Here is an 18,675-nt window from a genome sequence, read left to right as displayed (position 1 = left end):
TTTCATCCACCCATCTGGCCAGGCTGTGTCCAAGGTGTAGGGGATGCAGCTGTGAATAAATGGATGAAATCTCTGCCCCCATGGAGCTGACAGTCTCGTAAGGACAAGTGCAGGGCTCAGCTCTAGGTAGCGCCATCCATCCACACCCATGCGTGCGTGTTTGACCCTCTGTGAATTTTCGCTGGACTCAGCCGGTGGGGTAACTAACACACCACAGCTCTGATGCCCGTGGGGAGTCACCTTTCAGACAGACATGTAAATACCTAGTATGTCAGACGCACTGCAATAAGTGCTGTGTAACCATAAATGGGGGAGGGGTGTGGGGTCGGCTGGCAGGAAGCGGTGTATAGTGACCCGAAGAGGGCAGCGGGGGAGGGCTCTCAGGTAAGTCACGCTGAGCAGAGACCCAAAGCAAGTGGGAGAGCAAACTTTCCCAAGAGCTCGAGATTCCAGATTGTCGGGCCTTGCTTTTATACGCCACTTGTTACTTTTGAAAATGTTTGAACAATTTTATATTAAAAGTTAAAAGCAAACATAAAGGCCTCCTGGCTTTTCCCCAGTGACACTTAACACTTTGCTTTCTTTTCAGAGTGACCGGCTCCTCATCAAAGGTGGACGGATCATCAACGATGACCAGTCCTTCTATGCCGACGTCTACCTGGAAGACGGGCTTATAAAGTGCGTGGACCAAACAGATCTTTTAAAAAAATATGTATACTAGTATATATTGATTGATTTCAGAGAGGAAGGGAGAGGAAGAGAGAGATAGAAACATCAATGATGAGAGAGAATCATTGACCAGCTGCCTCCTGCACGCCCCCCACTGGGGATCGAGCCTAAAATTCGGGCATGTGCCCCGACCAGGAATCAAACCGTGACCTCCTGGTTCATAGGTTGATGTTCAACCACTGAGCCACACCAGCCGGGCCAAACAGACCTGTTAAGAAGCCAGTCTCAGAGGGAATGGGAGGCGGGGATCTGTGCTGTGACTGTGCCGTGTTGCTGTGACTATCAGGGCTGGAGAGATTTGGGGAGGTTTACACTGCGCGTGGAGGCGGTCCTAGTGTTTACTGAGCGCCCCCACCCCCGTGCCTGGCTCTGCCACAGCCTCTTGCAGGCTGCAGCTCCCGTGGAAGCTGGGAAACACATGGTCCCTGCTCTACCTCCTGGGAGAGGCGGGCAGGGAGAAGTCTGTCCCGCGTCACAGACCCAGTGAGGGGCTGCGTGAATTCCAGCCTCGCACCCCGACTGAGCTCACAGCTTTCTTCCACCTGCTCGGAATCTCCAGGGCTGGGTGAGGGGCCGGGAGAGAGAGGACTGCCTGGCTATGGACGGCGCCTGGCACTTACAGGAAAGACGTGCATTGGGCTGCAGCCCTCCTCCACTCTCTCCCCATCGGTCCCCGCTCCACCCTCCAGAGACATCGGGTGTTAGTCTGCTCGGGCCTCCGTGACAGAATTCCCCAGACCCATAGGGAGGCTCAGTCACGGACACTTGTTTCTCACGCTCTGGAGCCTGCAAGTCCAGGACGTGTGCGGGGCTGGTTCCTAGGGAGACCTCTCCCTCGGCTGTAACAGCCGTCTGCTCGCGTGTCCTCACATGGCCTTGCTCCTGGGCACGTGGGCTCCGCGTAGCTTCCTCTTCTTATAAGGACACCGGTCCTGCTGGGTCAGGGCCCACCCTACGGCCTCCTTGTGCCCTGGTGACCTCTTTAAAGGCCCCGTCTCCAAACGGTCACATTCTGAGGTCCGGGGTTAGGGCTTCAACCTAGGAATGTGGGGGCGCACAGTTCAGCCCATCACACTGTCCGAAAGCTCGTAGGGCCGAGGGGGCTCTTCACTGTCTCCCTGCAAACACTCCCCTCCGTCCCCGAGCCAGCTGCTAGAGGTGTGTGACGCGCTCTGCAGTGACGGGCTGTGCAGGGAACCCTTTACCACTTGATGGCGATGCTGGTCTCAGCTCTGCCGCCACCTCCCCCTGGAAGCCTTCCCAGATACCCAGCCTACTGACGTGACCCAGCCTCTGCTGCACTGGAGCAGACATGCCCTGCCTCCTCGTTAGACCTGAGCCCTCGAGGGCAGGGACCTGCCTGCGTTGTCTCTGTCCGCCCCGTGCCCGGGATGGGGCCTGGCTCGGAAGTGTCTCCCTGATGGTCTGAAGCGGCAGGGTGGCTGGCTACCATTTCCTCTCTCAAAGACCCAACGCCTTCTCTGTTGTTTGTCTCCAGACAAATAGGAGAGAACTTAATCGTTCCTGGTGGAGTGAAGACCATCGAGGCCAACGGGCGGATGGTGATTCCCGGGGGCATCGACGTCAACACGTACCTGCAGAAGCCATCCCAGGGGATGACCGCCGCCGATGACTTCTTCCAAGGGACCAGGGCAGCACTGGCGGGCGGGACCACGATGATCAGTGAGTTGCACCCGCCTCAGGGACATAGGCCGTGACTTCTCTCCTTCACCAGCATCGGCAGCAGCGCAGTGCTCAGTGTACCAGCACTTAGCTCAGGGGACCGTTTCACGTGATTGTCACTAAACCCTGCCTTATACCTAATGTATATCTGTATGCTATGTGCCACTGGTGGTGCACAAAGTGATTTTAGAGGCAATATAGGCATTGAGAATGCTAAAGTATTTTAGTGCATATGGAAATTAAATTAACGGCACCTCATGGATATTACTGCTTAGGTTGAGACTGAAGTCAGAATTTAGACTTTTAGAAACTTTGAATTGATTTAAGAAAAGCATTAGCCGAAACCGGTTTGGCCCAGTGGATAGAGCGTCAGCTTGAAGAAAAGCATTAAGTAAACAGTGATGTGGATTATAGGGAGATAAAGCAAAATATTCCTAAACATGGTTTGCTGATGGCTAAAGTTTTAGAACCAGTGACATATGTATTATTATGTCACGTGTAGGAGTAGAAGCTCAGAGAGGTGAAGTAACCTTCTCGAGATTACACAGCTGGGAAGTGGTTGTATTAGTCAGTATTGCTGCCACAATGCTGCATAACAAATAGTTCCCTCCAGACACAGTGTGGAGTAGTGGGAAAGAGTTCAGACTCTGAGCTCACAGGACTCTGTGGGAATCTAACCCCCACCTTCGTTAACTAATTGTGTGACCTCGGACAAGTTCCTTACCCTCTTTGAGCCTCATTTTCTTCATCTGAAAAATGTTACACGATGGTTGTGAGGATTTAATTAGATAATTTATGTAAAGCCTCTGTGGCAGCATCTGACACATAAATAACATTCAATAAATAGTTGTGATGCTGATGCTGAGGATGACAACAGTAACCATGGTGATGACAATGGTGGTAACGAAGACTCACTGAAGTATCACTGCTGATGATTATAATATGATGATGACAACGATGGCAATATTGACAGTGATGATGGTGGGAGTGTTGATGAAAAGAATTGTGAAGATGAGGATGTTGATCTTAATGATGGAAGTAGTGGTGATGATGGTAGTGATGGTGGTGGTGGTGATGATGATAATGATGGTGGTGTTAATGATGCGGTGATGGTGATGATGGTGGTGATGGTGAATGATGGTGGTGATGATGGTTGTGGTGGATGCCACGACCTTCACAATGGGGTTCAGGATCTGAAGGAGGGGCTGACGCACAAATGAAAATGCTATACAAGAAATATGAATTTAGAAGGCATTGGGGGCCTGGGGGAGCCTCTTTCTTGTAGAGACATACTGACTTCTGGCCTGGTCTGCTACTTACTTAAATACACATTTGCCCTTTAGTAATGCATACAGGCATATCAAAGGTAAAGTTTGGTAAACAGTAAAAGGATTATCAGATTAGGGAATTGCCTTGAGCCACCACTATCTCAACACAGCCCTGCTAACGCCCAAGGTCCATTGGCCTTCCAAGTTCCTTGGTGCATTCCTGTGACAGTATTGGCAAGTGGAGGCTTCCTGCAGGTGATGATAATGCTGATAATGATGGTGATATTGATTATGATGGTGATGATGATGGTGGTGGTGGTGATGATGGTTATGGTAGTGGTGATGCTGATAATGATGGTGATATTGCTTATGGTGATAATGTTGATGTGGTGATGGTAGTGATGATGGTGATGGTGTTGACAATGATGGTGGTGATGGTGGTGGTGGTGGTGATGATGATGGTGATGGTGGTGATGGTGGTTATGGTAGTGGTGATGATGCTGATAATGATGGTGATATTGATTATGGTGATAATGATGATGTGATGATGGTAGTGATGATGTGATGGTGGTGACGATGATGGTGGTGATGGTGGTGGTGGTGATATGGTGATGGTGGTGACGATGGTTATGGTAGTGGTGATGATGCTGCTGACAATGATGGTGATATTGATTACGGTGATAATGTTGATAATGTGATGGTGGTAGTGATGATGGTGATGGTGGTGATAATGCTGAAGAGGCCACCATTGGAACAAGTTGGGTCCTAAGCATCTTAGAATGTGACACATGTTTCTGTCCTAGTTGACCATGTGGTCCCTGAACCTGGGTCCAGCCTGCTGACCGCCTTCGAGAAGTGGCACGAAGCAGCTGACACCAAATCCTGCTGCGACTACTCCCTCCACGTGGACATCACAGGCTGGTCCGATGGCGTTCGGGAGGAGCTGGAGGTGCTGGTGCAGGACAAAGGTCAGTTCATGCCCTGGGTGTGGGGGACGCAGTTCTGGAATCCCTGGCTCCATGGTGGATCTGATTGTATGGAGTTAAAATCCCTTTATCTGCGTGCCACGAGCCCAACTTTGAGCTGTGTACTGCGACAAACTGGAGAAACAGGGCCCTCTTTAAGGAGCCTGTCTTGCCTTCAGGCCCTGGAGGGACCCCTGTTCATAGAAGAACTCCCGGTTGCATTCGCCTGGCACACAGGCCTCGCTGACCTGGCCTGGCTCTTCTTTCTCCACCATAAACTCATCTGGGCACTGTTGTCCTGGATGCCATCGCCTAAATCCTCTACCCGCTGGGGCTTGGCTCACGTTGCTCCCACCAGAATGCCCTTCTACCCTGCTCCCCAGCTCAGCTCTCACCTCTCCAGTTTCCCCAGTCAGACGGCCTCACCTCCTGCATATCCAGAGCAGGTTACGTGGGCTTCTTTGAGGCACCGTTTCCATTGTTCTTGGATGGCAGGACTCTGGTTGTCCGCCTGGCTCCTCCACTGAGCCCTGAGCTCTGTGAGGGAGGGGTCAAGTCTCCACATCGCAGCATCCCACTCCGCTCCCCTCTGGGCTCTGCCAGGTGGCTCTGCACAGTGTAGATGCTGACAGTGTGCATCCCATCGCGGTGAGGGGAATCGAACAGAAGACTCGTGGAAGCCAAGAGCAAGAGAACAGGGGTGCACCAGGGCACGAGTCTGGAGAGGGGTGTTCTGGGGGCCGCCTGAGGAGGCAGCCTGAAATGAATGCGATTCTTCAGGGAGAGCTAGCGGGTGTTTTCAGTTTTTTCGTGTTTTTTTTTTAAGTCGACCTTTTTTTAAAAAAAATGTTTTTATTGATTTTTAGAGAGAGAGGAAGGGAGAGAGAGAGACAGAAACATCGATGAGAGAGGAATAGCATCATCGATCCGCTGCCTCACGCACGGCCCCCCCATCCCCACTGGGGGTCGAGCCCACAAACTGGGCATGTGCCCTGACTGGGAATCGAACCGTGACCTCTTAGTTCCTGGGTCAACGTTCAACCGCTGAGCCACACCGGCGGGGCTGTTTTCAGTTTTCAGGTAGATATGCTATGTGTTCTCATTATGAAAGTACCATTGCCACGTACAGAAAAGTCAGAAAATGAAGAAACGGCAACATCTTCTTTCCTTTTGTCCTCCTCCCAATTGCCCCTTGCCATTCACGGTAACGAGTGTTACCCTCCATCCCCTGTCTGTGGAGACGAGGTTCTCCTTACGCGGTTATGTGACAGCAGTCACTTGGAATCTTTCTCTTTCTACGTCACATTTGATGAGTAATCGTGACTCTTCATTAATGACTTTTTTAATGGCTCGTGCTGTACAGGGTCCCGGTTCATCTGCGTAGCTGTTTTCCTTTTACTGGGCGCCCGGGTTTTCTGTTTGCTTCTCTCTAAGCCATGACATGGAGAACATCTTCCTATGTGAACATCAGCTTGGATTTCTAATTATTTCCTTCGATTTCCAGAAGTGAAATTAAGAGGTCAAGGTTGTTTTCAGAGAGGAATGGAGAGAGAGAGAAAGAGAGAGAGAGAGGGAGAGAAATATCACTGATGAGAGAGAATCATTGACTGGCTGCCTCCTGCATGCCTCTTACTGGGGATGGAGCCTACAACCCGGGCATGTGCCCTTGACCACAATCAAACCTGGGTCCCTGCCATAACCGGTTTGGCTCAGTGGATAGAGCATCGGCCTGTGGACTGATAGGTCCCAGGTTCGATTCCGGTCAGGGGCATGTACCTTGGTTGCAGGCACATCCCCAGTGGCGGGTGTGCAGGAGGCAGCTGATCGATGTTTCTCTCACATCAATGTTTCTAGCTCTCTGTCCCTCTCCCTTCCTCTCTGTAAAAAATCAATAAAATATATATTTTTAAAAAACCTGGGTCCCTCCAGTCCACAGGCCGACGCTCTATCCACTAAGCCACACCAGCTAGGGCTGAGGTCATGGTTTTAACCTCATTCAGGGTCAGGAAACTTAGTGCCAAATGGCTTTTCTGAAAGGTACGCCCACTGGCACGCTCACTCCCTGCGTGTTCGCGCCCTGGGGCGTGGCTGTTTCTGGGGCCCGCTTGCGGATTTGAGGGGAGGGTCCGTCTCCCCTTGTGCGTGCCGTTCTCTATTGGCAGATGTTGAACGCTTTGTGCATGTGCTGCCCTGTGTGCGTGTCCGATGGTACTTTAGCCCCGTCAGGCAGGGCGTCTGTGTGTCCGATTCTCTATCAGGAAGGCGCCGCCCTCCAGCGCAGTCCCGGAGCCACACTGGCTTTGCCCGCAGTCACGGTCCAGGGAAGGTTGCAGTTTTGCACAGGAGCCCTGCTTCTCTGCGGTTTCACCTCCCGGGGTTTCAGCTCTTTGCGTTCAAGCAGGGCCCACAAATATTAACTGGGAAATTACAGAAACGAGCAGTTCCTGAGTTTTAAGTGTGCTCTTCCGAGCAGCGTGGTGAACTCCCCTCCATCCGCCCCAGACGCGGATCTCCCCCTGCACTCCTCTCCTGCTGCGGTGAGAGGTGTCCCCCTGCCCTCAGCAGCCCCGCCCCTGTCTGTGCCTCCCGGTTAGCTCACCTTCCACAGGCCCGCCCCCAGGGAGCACATGCCCTGGCCAGCCATCCTGGAACCATTCCTGCCACCGCCCCAAGCACATTTCAGCGTAAGAAACGCCCGGACCTGTAGGGAATTCTTGTAAGAGTTTATCTGAGATCTTACTCCCCGGCATGTTGTCCGTTTGGCTCTCATAAGCTCATAAAGAATGTGCCGTAGGTTTGGACGCCTCTTACGTCGGCAGGTTAGGGTGGCAGATGTTCTGGTCTGTGTATTTTCCCACAACGGGTAAAAGCGAGCGGCTGCTGCTTGCTCACGGCTGTGGACGGGCGCTGGCTGGGGCGCAGCGGAGCACGCCCCCCTGTGAATTCCGCGGCGCCTCCCGTCCGGGCCGCGCCCACCCCGCGCTGTGAACCCCGACCTGCAGGAAAGACACCTCCGTGTTTCTCACCTGCGTTCCTCTCTCTTCAACAGGCGTCAATTCCTTCCAGGTCTACATGGCCTATAAGGACCGCTACCAGATGTCCGACAGCCAGGTAGGCCCGCCACCCCGTTTCTCTCCGCAGCCCCAGATGCAGAGGGAGTCCAGCAGACTTGGGGTCCGGGGCCTCGAAAGTGCTCACGCCTCCCGGTGCGCCCTGCCATCTGCCCCTGAACGCACACGGGGAGGTGGGGGTTGTCTTGCACACGCGGAGAACAAAGCTAGGATTCGAGAGCCTTGGAGGGGGGGACGGCGGCGTTGGTCCTCGCTGTGCGAACGAAGGTCGATTGCAGCTCCCTCGTGGGCGGGCGGGAGGAGGGCCTGGCAGCCGGAAGGCCAGGGGATGCAGGCAGGCCAGGGGATGCGGGGGTTGTGTACCATCTGAGTGTCAGTTCTGGGAGAGCACGCCCCCTGCCTGCGAGGTCTATAAATGACACGGTTGCAGCTTTGCAAAGAGGCACACGCCTCAGGTGTGAGGTGACTACAGGGCTTAGCAGGTCAGTTACGGGTTCAGTAAAACTACACACTGGCTTCTCCCGCGCTGGGATGGAGAACTCCAAGCAGAAGGCACCAGCTCCGCCCGCCCAGCCTCTCAGGGTCAAGGGCAGGCCCTGCCGGAGGCTCACCTGTTGAGCGAGACGTCCCCTGATCTCGACGGAGCGGCTGTGCGGCCCCCGCCGGGACCAGAGCTGGCGGCACCGCTGCTAATCTTACCCCACTGACCCCTGTGTGTCCCCCCTCAGCTCTATGAAGCCTTCACCTTCCTCAAGGGGCTGGGAGCTGTGAGCCTGGTCCACGCGGAGAACGGAGACTTGATAGCTCAGGTGAGCGGTGTGCGTCCCCACCCTTCCTCCTCGGTCACTTCTGCTGTAAAGGCCTGACAAAGGCGGTGCGGGCATTGAGCAGGGAGGTGACAGGGCAACGAGACCAGGCCAAGGACTGGGCGGCGGATGAGACTCCAGGCATGAGGCACGCGCCCGCCATCTGCAGCCGGGCAGTGGGGGTGACCTACTGCCCTGCGGACCCGGGAGAGCCTGGTCCTTTGCCTGCTCCACAGGGACCAGGGGTGGCACAAGGGCGTGGAGGTCAGGAGGCGGCTCGCCACTCGCTGCTCAGTTCTGCCGGGTTTGACCTGGCAACAATGGGGCCGCACGGTGTGCGCTCTCGGCTGCTTTGGCTCAGTGCCGAGCCTGAGACTCAGTCCCTGGCTCCGCGCAGCAGCAGCCTCTTCGTCATCCCGCGTGGAATCCGCTGCGGGAGTTTGTCACCACCATCCTCCAGGGGGTGGGAATTTGGATAGTTTCCGATTTGGGGCTGTTGTGAGTGAAGCTCCCGTGAGTCTGGGTCAGGCTTCCGAGAAACCTGGGCTCCCGTTCCCGCAGCACAGCCCAGGGCGGGGCTGCAGGCGGCCGCGCTCTTCAGCATCAGGCGTTATGGCTGAGCATTCTCCCCGATGCCCAGGGCCACTCCACCCGCAGCGGGAGAGACCGTGGGAGCCGGGTCCTCGGCCTCGCGGCGGGACGTCTCAGCTTCCCTCGCGCTCCCCGCCCCGCGCACCTGCCACCTTTACATCCGCTCTGCAGCCCCACCATGCTGTCTGTGGTCTTCTCGGCGTTCTCTCGGCTTTTGTGGACTTTTCCTGTCACTTGACGGGGCTTCAGGGGGGGCAAAAGTAATGCAAGTGCCAGCCCCTGATCTTCATCTCGACCCCCCACTCCAGTCAACAGTGACCTGTGCTTTCCCCCATCGTCACTTTTGTCCCCATCCTTCCCCTCTCCTTCCTCCCTCCTTCCTTTACTCCCTCCCTCCCTCAGAAAGAGTAACTGACATTTAAACAGTGCTGCACAGGGCCGTGTCCACACCTACAATCTCTTTGTAAACAGTTTACAAAAGTGCTCTGTCAGCATCACCTTCAGTAGCCCAAGTGATTTGGTTGTGTACTTAGGTCCGCCCCCCGCTGCCAGATCCTGAAATCGTTTCCAGTGCCTGGCCCTCTCAGGAGCCCACGCGTCACAGCCGTAGATGCAGTGGAGGTGGTGATTTTTAGGGTGGCACGGCCCAGGGCTCCCCGGAAGGATGGTGGTACAGGAACTGCGTGCGGGTGTGAAAAGCAGCAGCAGCGCAGCTGACGTCGGGGAAAGTAAAAATAAATGGTTTCTGAGAAATGAACGTGTTCCTGGGGCGAGAAAGTGCAGAGCAAACGGGTTTGAATCTGGGCCATGGGCTCAGGGCCATTTCAAGGTTGTAGGAGGGTTTCCTGCCGGGAAGATGGCAGGTGCCGGGCTGAGAGCCGGCTCCCAGGTGAGGAGCCTGACGGCCGGGCACCGGGCCCTGCGGCCTCACTCAGACGGGCACTCGGGGCGGCGGGCACTCGGGGCGGCAGGCGCTCTGTCCCCAGAGAGAGGAAGGGAAGACAGGCTTGTCTGGTCACAGGATGGGCTCCGGGAGCCGGGCGCCGGGCTCCCAGCTCAGGGGCTCTGATTTCTATGTCCAAGCAGCACCTGTCTCCCCGGGTGAGAGCCTGCAGCAGGCCCAGGACTGGGAGGGCGGGGCTGGCCCCTGCCAGGCACAGAGGCAGGTGGGGCTGCAGTGATGGGCTGCAGAGGGAAGGTGGGCAGGTGTCTGGAAGGAGAGGGAGCGCTGGATGGGCCCAGCCCCAGCTTGGCCCCTCACCCCTGTCCTCAGCTATTCTCTGAGGGCGGGGGTTGGGGACCGGCCTCCCCAGCTCTGATGCTCGGTGACTCGGACTCACTGTGCTTGTCCTGCAGGAACAAAAGCGGATCTTGGAGATGGGCATCACTGGGCCCGAGGGCCACGTGCTGAGCAGACCCGAGGAGGTAAAGGCGCCTGCACTGGGCATGACTCTGATGCCGCTGAGCTTACCCCATGCCCTTCCAGCGGGAACAGCCCCACCAGCCCCCGCCCCCTGCCATGCCCCCTGCACAAGCACCCGCACGCCTGGCCCTCCGGCGTCTGCCCTCTGATCGGGAGCCCTGGGGCTACAGGCCAACCAAGGAGCAGGGAGAAGCGCTGCCCCAGAGCCCAGGGAGCCAGACGCTCACACCAGGCCCTGCGGGCAGCCCAGTGTCCAGTCCCTGGTGCAGGACCTGGCATATCTGATGACAGGGAAGTGCAGCCATGTGTTCCAGGCCTCCTGCCTATGACGTGGTTCCCACTGTGTTCCCAAGACTCAGAAAGGATGAGTTCCCTGGAGTGGCAGAGTATGTGCACGTGTGCGTGTGTGTGCGCATAGGAGCAGGCATGTGTGCGGGTGCTTATGTGCGCATGGGCGTACATGTGTGAGCACATGTATGCATGTGCACATGAGCATGTGTGCACATGCGAGAACACAGTGGGGGCACATATGTGTGCATGTGTGTATGTGCACATGAGCATGTGTGCATATGTGTGAGAACACAATGTGGGTGTGGGTGAGTGCGTATGTGTGCGTGTGTGAGCACATGTAGCACGTGTGTGTGCATATGAGCATGTGTGAGAGCACAGTGTGCGTGTGTGTATGTGTGGGGACAGAGGAAGGCAAGCAGGGTGCCCTAGAAGCATTTGAGCTGCGTATGTTCCCTGTGTCCTCATCACTTCATACCCGTCCTCCCAGATTCCTGCTCTGGGCCTGGCCCGGGCCAGACCCCTGGGCCACAGCACAGTAGACAGGCTCCTGCCCTGGAGCCCTGCCCCTCCCAGGCCCGCCAGCTGTTTGCTCCTGGGCCCTGGTGAGGTAGGACAGACCCGCAGACTCTGTTCACACACTTTCATATCACGTGGTCGCCACCAGGGCTGCGTGCCAGCCACTGACTGGAAACTAAAAACAAAACTATAGGAAACATAGCTGGACCTTTTGTTCAAGAAGCCCTGGGCTCAGGGGCAGAGACCAGAGCCACCGCAGGCAGTCACCTGGCAAGGAAAGTGAGAGGAGGGGAGGGGAGGAAGGCAGGTAGGCGTGGTGGACGCCGGGGGTCACTGCGTCAGGCGTTTTATAAACGACGGACCATTTTATGGCCTTTTGATGCCCTGCTCTGCCCAGCGTACCCCCTCCCAGCGGAACATGCAGTGTAGAAACGTAATCCTGCCTTCCACCCCTCCACCCAAATGCATTTTGATTAATGTTCTCTCTCTCTCTTTTTTTTAATCCTCACCTGAGGATATGCTTTTCATTGATTCTGGAGAGAGTGGAAGGGACAGGGAGAGAGAGAGGGAGAGAGAGATACATCTGTTGCCTCCCTTACACACTCGGATGGGTTTTAAGCCTACAACCTGGGCATGTGCCCGGACCTGATGGGAATCAAACCCGAGGCCCTTCGCACATGGATGGCCCTCCGACCCTCGGAGCCGCAGGCCAGGGCTCTTTCCTTTCTTACGTCTACACTGTTTCCTCCTTTGAGGCGGTAGGTTTCCTCCGGCCACACTCGAGGAAGGTCGGAGGACTGATTCAGGGAGAGCCGGGGAACTCTCGGAGGGGGTGGCTGCCCTCGCCCCTCCCTCCTGTGACCTCGGATTTGCTGTCGCCCAGCTGGAGGCCGAGGCCGTGTTCCGGGCCATCACCATCGCCGGCCAGATCAACTGCCCCGTGTACATCACCAAGGTGATGAGCAAGAGTGCGGCCGACATCATCGCCCTGGCCAGGAAGAGAGGTGCGCCCGTGCTGGCCTCTGCGGCCGCTCTGACCAAGGCAGGGGTGCTGGCAGGTTCAAGGTCACTGATTCTGCCCGGCCAGGAGCCTGGCCCTCCCGGGCCCCCGCACATTGGGAGAGGGAGATGGGATGGTGGCAGGTCATAGACGCGAGGCGGGTTTTAGGCGATTCCGGGGTGCCGTGGGCCCTGTGTGACCCTGGGTGAGGGCGTCTGAGCCTCAGGGAGTCTGGGGTGATCCTCGGGGTGCTGTTGGGTTTGTCTCTCGTGCGAAGACTGTCCCGGCCCCTCCCTGGAAGGTGGGGGGACCCCATGCTCTGAGCCCAGGTGCCCACAGCCATGACTCGGTGATGCCTCACCTTCTCGTGGCTGCTTTGCCCCCGTGCGTCCTGTCCTCAGTCGCCAGTCAGTGTGTCTCGGCATCACCTCCCAGGTGTGACACTTGACCTTGACTCCTCCTCGAGCATCTGCTGCTGGCAGGTCCCTAACGGGCCCCCGGTCAGGCTCGGCCTCGGAGGACCAGCCTGCGCCAGGAGGGGGCAGTCCTGCCCGAGCACTGAGCTCGGATGGCGGGCAGCGGGGGTCCAGCCGGGGCCGGCGCAGGGGGAAGCCTTGGCGGGTTTATTTCTCCAGCCTGAGCTCCTCCATGTTTTTGCGACCATATCCGCACGGAGACCACTCGCTCTTAACCGCGTGCTTGTGTTTGCCCCCAGGCCCCCTCGTGTTCGGCGAGCCCATCGCTGCCAGCCTGGGCACCGACGGCACCCACTACTGGAGCAAGAACTGGGCCAAGGCGGCGGCCTTCGTCACCTCCCCGCCCCTGAGCCCGGACCCCACCACGCCCGACTACCTGACCTCCCTGCTGGCCTGGTGAGGGCGGGGGCTTGGGGGCGGCAGGCGGAGGGGAGCCAGGCTGGCGACATGGAGGCCTCGGCACATGAGTGTTTCTGGCGCCCTCAGGGCCCAGCGTCTGCTGTACTCCCGGCCCGCTCCCACTTGCTCAGTGACTGTTTAAGCACCTCCTGTGTGCCCCCCACCCCGCATTGTGGATATTGGGGAGCAGCCAGGATTAGGAAGGAGAGATCGGGTTCAAATCCTGCCTCAGCCACTGATTGCCGGTGTCACCCTGGGCACGTCGCATAGCCTGGATGTCTCTCTGCCTCGGTTTACGCGTTGGGAAGTGGGGAGAATGTGGAAACTCCGCTGAGCTGGGCAGGAGGCAGTGGGGGAAAGCTGGCATTTCCGGTTCCCTACGCAGCCGCTGGGCTGAGCTGTGTGACGTGCACACAGTAGGAGCATAGCCACTCCCCCCCTCCGTGCCGTTAGCCAGGCGCAGGGGCCACTCTGGCCGAGAGGAGGCGGGTGCTGAGCGTGTGCCAGGAGGCTTGCAGGGGCTTCCGGGAGGAGGTGGCAGCGGGCCTGACGCTGGGATGGGAGCAGCTTGCAGGATGGGTGAGGAGGCGATGGGGCTCCGGTCAGAAGGAAGCACGGGGGTTGAGGGTGTGTGCCCGCCATGGAGCTCTCTCTCCCCCGAAGATATGCAGCCTGGGCTGGCACAGCCAGCAGCTTCCTGCCGCCCGCAGCACGACACCTGCGGCTCTACGCCCAAGTTCAAAATGCAGGCTCCACCTTCCCCCAGAGCCGCCGCCCACAGCCTTGCCTGTGTCGGGCGGCAGGACGCGGACCAAGGGCAGGACACGGGTCTCTTCCCACCTGTGGCGTGGCCGTCTGGGCTCACGCTGCCTGTCTCTCCCTCCCGACCGGCCTTCCCACTCCCATACGCCCCCCACCCCCGCCCCCGCCCCACGTGTCAGTCACTCCCAGCGGGCGCCCAGATATTTTAAAACCTGAGTCAGACCAAGCCCCTTTCCCCCTGGGGACCTGCAGTTCCCTCCTCTCAGAGTGAGAAGCACGAGTCCCCACGACTCCCGCAGGCAGAACCCGACCCGGCCCTCACTCCCCGACTCACCCCCCGCCGCCACCCCCCTCTCGGCCCCTCTGGCCGACCCCTCTGGCCGACGAGGAAGAGGAGGCCGGCAGGGAGCCCTCCTTCCCCAGACCTGCCCGGAGCCCACACTAACCTAGGACCTTCTCCCGTGTCTGTGGCTCCTCCCAGTCTTCAACAAGACGCCCGCGGCCACAGGGCCTTGTCACGTCCCCCACGTGCCCGTGATGGGCTCCAAGCCCTCTCCCAGCAGCTCCCTGGGGTTGCAAGTTCAAGCCCGTGTCGGGTGAAGCAGGGATCTGCCCTTCAACCTGAACTCAGCTCTGAGCCCCACCCGCTTTCGTTCCTCCCAGCGGGGACCTGCAGGTCACGGGCAGCGGCCACTGTCCCTACAGCACCGCCCAGAAGGCGGTGGGCAAGGACAACTTCACCCTCATCCCCGAGGGCGTCAACGGCATCGAGGAGCGGATGACCGTCGTCTGGGACAAGGCGGTGGTAAGGCGGTCCCCCTCCTGCCCCCAGGAACATCCTAGAAGCACCCCACCTGGCCGCCACCAGCCAGCGTGCCGTGGTCCTCAGCTCGCCGTCCTCGATGACGTGGGGGCCGAGGCCGAGCGGAGGACGTGGCCCCGGCCGGGGGCCCTCACATTGGCAGCTGTCCTTCCTCCTCAGGAATGACAAACGTGCTTGTTTTTTTAAAAGTATATTTTACTGATTTCAGAGAGGAAGGGAGAGGGAGAGAGCGATAGAAACATCGATGATGACAGAGAATCATGGACCGGCTGCCTCCTGCACACCCCACACTGGGGATCGAGCCCGAAACCTGGGCATGTGCCCTGACCGGGAATCGAACCAGTGACCTCCTGGTTCATAGGTCGATGCTCAACCACTGAGCCACGCCGGCCGGGCCGTCTTGTTTTGTCTGTAACCACATTTTAGCTCCTGTGAAGGTGGCTTCACTGACCTGAAACCAAAGGCTGTTATTTTGTGTTACCCCGGGCCCAGGGGTGGCGGGACGCCGTGAGGCTCGGACGCAGGCGCAGGTGCCTGTGGGCAGTCGGTTCATTTCCCTCCGCTGGCGCCCGGCCCTGGGGCCCTCAGCCAGGAGAGAACATTCCAGGCTCCTTGCAGGGCCCCCGCCCCCGGGCTGGGTCTGTGCCGCCTGCCGTCTCCGGCCCTCTTATGGGACAGTCTTCTCATCCGTGGGTCTCGCCTCCCTTCAGGCCACAGGCAAAATGGACGAGAACCAGTTTGTGGCGGTCACCAGCACCAACGCGGCCAAGATCTTCAACCTGTACCCCAGGAAAGGGCGGATCGCCGTGGGCTCGGACGCCGATGTGGTCATCTGGGATCCCGACAGGGTGAAGACCATCACGGCCAAGAGCCACAAGTCGGTGAGTCTGGTTCCCCGGACACTCCTGGCCAGGCCAGCGAGTCGTGCTCCGCGGTCACTGAGGGGCCTCTGGGTAGAAATGACACGCGGGGCTTCCGCCAGGGTGTGCTCTGCTTGTCTGCCTGACTCGGCCGCTCACATCCTCCTCCTGGGGGAACGGGGTCTGGGCAGCTGGGCTCACGCTGTTAGGGGCACGGCCGGCTTTCCTTCCACCCCCCCCATCTCTGGCTCGCGCACAGAGGCCAGGACGGCGAGTGCAGGGTCCGAGAACCTTCCTCCCGTTGTGGAGCTGGAGAGCGTGAGGTCTGGTTTAGACACCTCCTGCTCCGATGCGTGTCCACTGCTGACGGTCAGCAGCGGAGAGGCCTGGGCCTGGAGCCGCCTGTTTGCGCACAGCCCCGGGGGCCGCTCCCGGGTCCCAGGCCCCACGCCCGTGGCGGGCGGTTACCTCTGCGCTTCGTGCCTTACGTGTCCCCGACCTCTCCATGCATCCGGCACACCTAAGGGCATTTATCTGGGAACCTGGTAGATAGAAGGGTGGGCAGAAACGCAAAACTGGGGCCCTGAAGGAATGGCGAACTCTTTGTGTTCACTTGAGAACAGACCCGGTCTCACTGGTAATTAACCAGGTGCAAATCCTGACAGTCAGATGCTGTTTTCCTTTTTCTTTTTAAAATATTTTGTCCGGTTCACTTTAAGAAAATGTTTTTATTGACTTAAGAAAGAGGGAGAGAGGGATGGAAACATCAGTGATGAGAGAGAATCATGGATCGGCTGCCTCCTGCACACCCCACACTGGGGATCGAGCCTGCAACCCGGGCATGTGCCCTGACCGGGAATCGAACCATGACCTCTGGTTCATAAGTTGATGCTCAGCCACTGCGCCACGCCAGCTGGGCAAGAAAGAATATTTTTGAAAAGACCCAGAAATGTCTGTTCTAGTCAGTGCAGCCACGTGCCTAACCCCAGGGGCCCCTCACATCCATGACGCCTCAGACCACATTAGTTTGATCATAAAAAACCCCCCTCAACCCAAATGCCCAATAGCGAGGGGTTCGTCATGCAAATGGAGGAGCACACAGTGGAATATTACGCAGCCTTGAAAAAGGTGTCTCCAGAAGATCCCAGGAAGTGCCTGTGATCTGAGGGGGCGTGGAATCACTGTGGGGGACCATGGGGCCGTGCGGAAGCCGTGAGGCAGAGCGTGGTTCTCGCCGGCAGGCCGTGGAGTACAACATCTTCGAGGGCATGGAGTGCCACGGCTCCCCGCTGGTGGTCATCAGCCAGGGCAAGATCGTCTTCGAGGACGGCACCATCAGCGTCAGCAAGGGCATGGGCCGCTTCATCCCCCGGAAGCCTTTCCCCGAGCACCTCTACCAGCGCGTCAGGATCAGGAGCAAGGTGCGTGCCCTGGTCCCCGTGTGCGGCGCCAGCGGGCGTCACAGCCGCGGGGCCTCCCTGAGCTCGTGTGTCAGTGGAGCCGTGGCACAGTCCTGCCTGCACCTCAGGCTGGAGTCACCCCCGACCAGGAGGTCCCAGGGCTTTGCCGACGGTAGAGGGGTGTGCACATGTGTGTGTGGAGTGAGCAGGCACCTTGTAGTGTGTATGTGTGTGTGTGCGCGCATGTCCCGAGGCGACCTCAGGCCACTCTCCCGCCCACAGGCCTGTGAACAGGAAGGTGTGCGTGCACCTTGCCCATCAGTCATGCTCCCCCTCCCCCTCCCCGTTTAGGTCTCTGGATTGCAAGGGGTCCCCAGGGGCATGTACGACGGTCCCGTGTACGAGGTGCCAGCTACGCCCAAATATGCAACTCCCGCTCCTTCTGCCAAATCCTCGCCTTCCAAACACCAGCCTCCGCCCTTCAGGAACCTGCACCAGTCCAACTTCAGCCTGTCCGGTAAGGGCCGCGGCGGGGCGCCACCCCCACGCGGTTGCCGGGGCCGCGCTCCTGTGATCCGGCACACAATGGGGAGGGGACGTGGGGGCCCCCAGCCCCCAGGGGCAGCGAGTGGCGCTGGTGACAGAAGTGACCGGCGGTCTCTTTCAGGTGCCCAGACAGATGACAACAACCCCAGGCGCACGGGCCACCGCATCGTGGCGCCCCCTGGTGGCCGCTGCAACATCACCAGCCTCGGTTGACCAGAGGAGCGGATACGCTGGAGTGGAGGATTCTGGGAAAATCATGTCCATTCCTTCCCCGGTCGGTGTGTTCCAAGCCCGGTGTTTCTTTGGTCCTGACGGGGGACACATCGGATGATGCTCTTTCCTTTTGCTGACGTTTAGGAAGCCGTGGTACTAGTGTGGTCTGTTTGCTTGGAAATCCCTCGCCCCGCAGGTGTGTGTCCAGCCGTCTGTACCGCCCCTCCCACCTCTGTCCCGGCTCACGGTCCCCGAGTGGTTCCCTTGCACCCTCGTAGCTGTTCTAGGGTAGTTGATGCATGTTGCTAAGTTACGTATGCAAGTCTGTGCGAGCGTCTGACGGCACACGAGGACCAACCGGACACAAGGTCCGGCCTCGGGCCCTCAGGGTCCCAACCTCCACGCGAAGGTGTTTACTCATCGCCCCCACCTCAGTGGGCACAAGAGGAGCCCACGCCCCCCGCCCCCCCGGGACCTGTGAGCTCTCGGAAGGCGGGGAGCTTTGAGCAACGTCTGCCATCCACGTCCCGTGTCCCGGCCTTCGTGGCGCGTGCCCCTGGCCCTGACGCCTTTCGGTCAGCGTGTCTGTCCTCCCAGCCAGCTCTGGGCGTCGGGCCGCGCCGGACTCACCCTCAGAACGGGGTCCCTCGTCCCCGTGCAGGGCCGACGACCGTGGGGGATGCTGCTTCCGGCTGCCCATGTCCCTCGGAGGAGGCTGACGGGGCAGCCAGATTTTTAACGTTTTGTACAGAGTTTTCCTTTGTAATCACCCCCATTTTTACTTAATAACCGACTTATCGTGGCTCTTATTTCTGAATTCAAAGCTTGTGGAAAATAAAAGGAACGGCCCCTG

General features: G+C 58.4%; 1 protein-coding gene across 2 annotated transcripts in view; it reads left to right on the top strand.

The window, feature by feature from the left end:
• CRMP1 (collapsin response mediator protein 1) overlaps positions 1-18,675 on the top strand; it is a 36,551-nt gene extending 17,876 nt beyond the window's left edge. For both annotated transcript variants that reach the window (XM_059676028.1, XM_059676037.1), the window contains exons 2-14: positions 590-678; positions 2,228-2,412; positions 4,484-4,648; positions 7,695-7,756; positions 8,445-8,525; positions 10,470-10,538; positions 12,227-12,347; positions 13,059-13,215; positions 14,644-14,785; positions 15,514-15,684; positions 16,905-17,084; positions 17,415-17,580; positions 17,731-18,675. In XM_059676028.1, coding sequence (XP_059532011.1) covers positions 590-678; positions 2,228-2,412; positions 4,484-4,648; positions 7,695-7,756; positions 8,445-8,525; positions 10,470-10,538; positions 12,227-12,347; positions 13,059-13,215; positions 14,644-14,785; positions 15,514-15,684; positions 16,905-17,084; positions 17,415-17,580; positions 17,731-17,822 — 1,680 coding nt within the window. In that variant the 3' untranslated portion in view covers positions 17,823-18,675. The remainder of the gene's footprint in view (positions 1-589; positions 679-2,227; positions 2,413-4,483; positions 4,649-7,694; positions 7,757-8,444; positions 8,526-10,469; positions 10,539-12,226; positions 12,348-13,058; positions 13,216-14,643; positions 14,786-15,513; positions 15,685-16,904; positions 17,085-17,414; positions 17,581-17,730) is intronic.

The sequence above is a fragment of the Myotis daubentonii genome, chromosome 1 (assembly GCF_963259705.1).
Source record: "Myotis daubentonii chromosome 1, mMyoDau2.1, whole genome shotgun sequence".
Classification (NCBI taxonomy): domain Eukaryota; kingdom Metazoa; phylum Chordata; class Mammalia; order Chiroptera; family Vespertilionidae; genus Myotis; species Myotis daubentonii.
The sequence above is the reverse complement of the archived record's forward strand: the minus strand, read 5'-3'. Positions and strand labels throughout refer to the sequence as shown.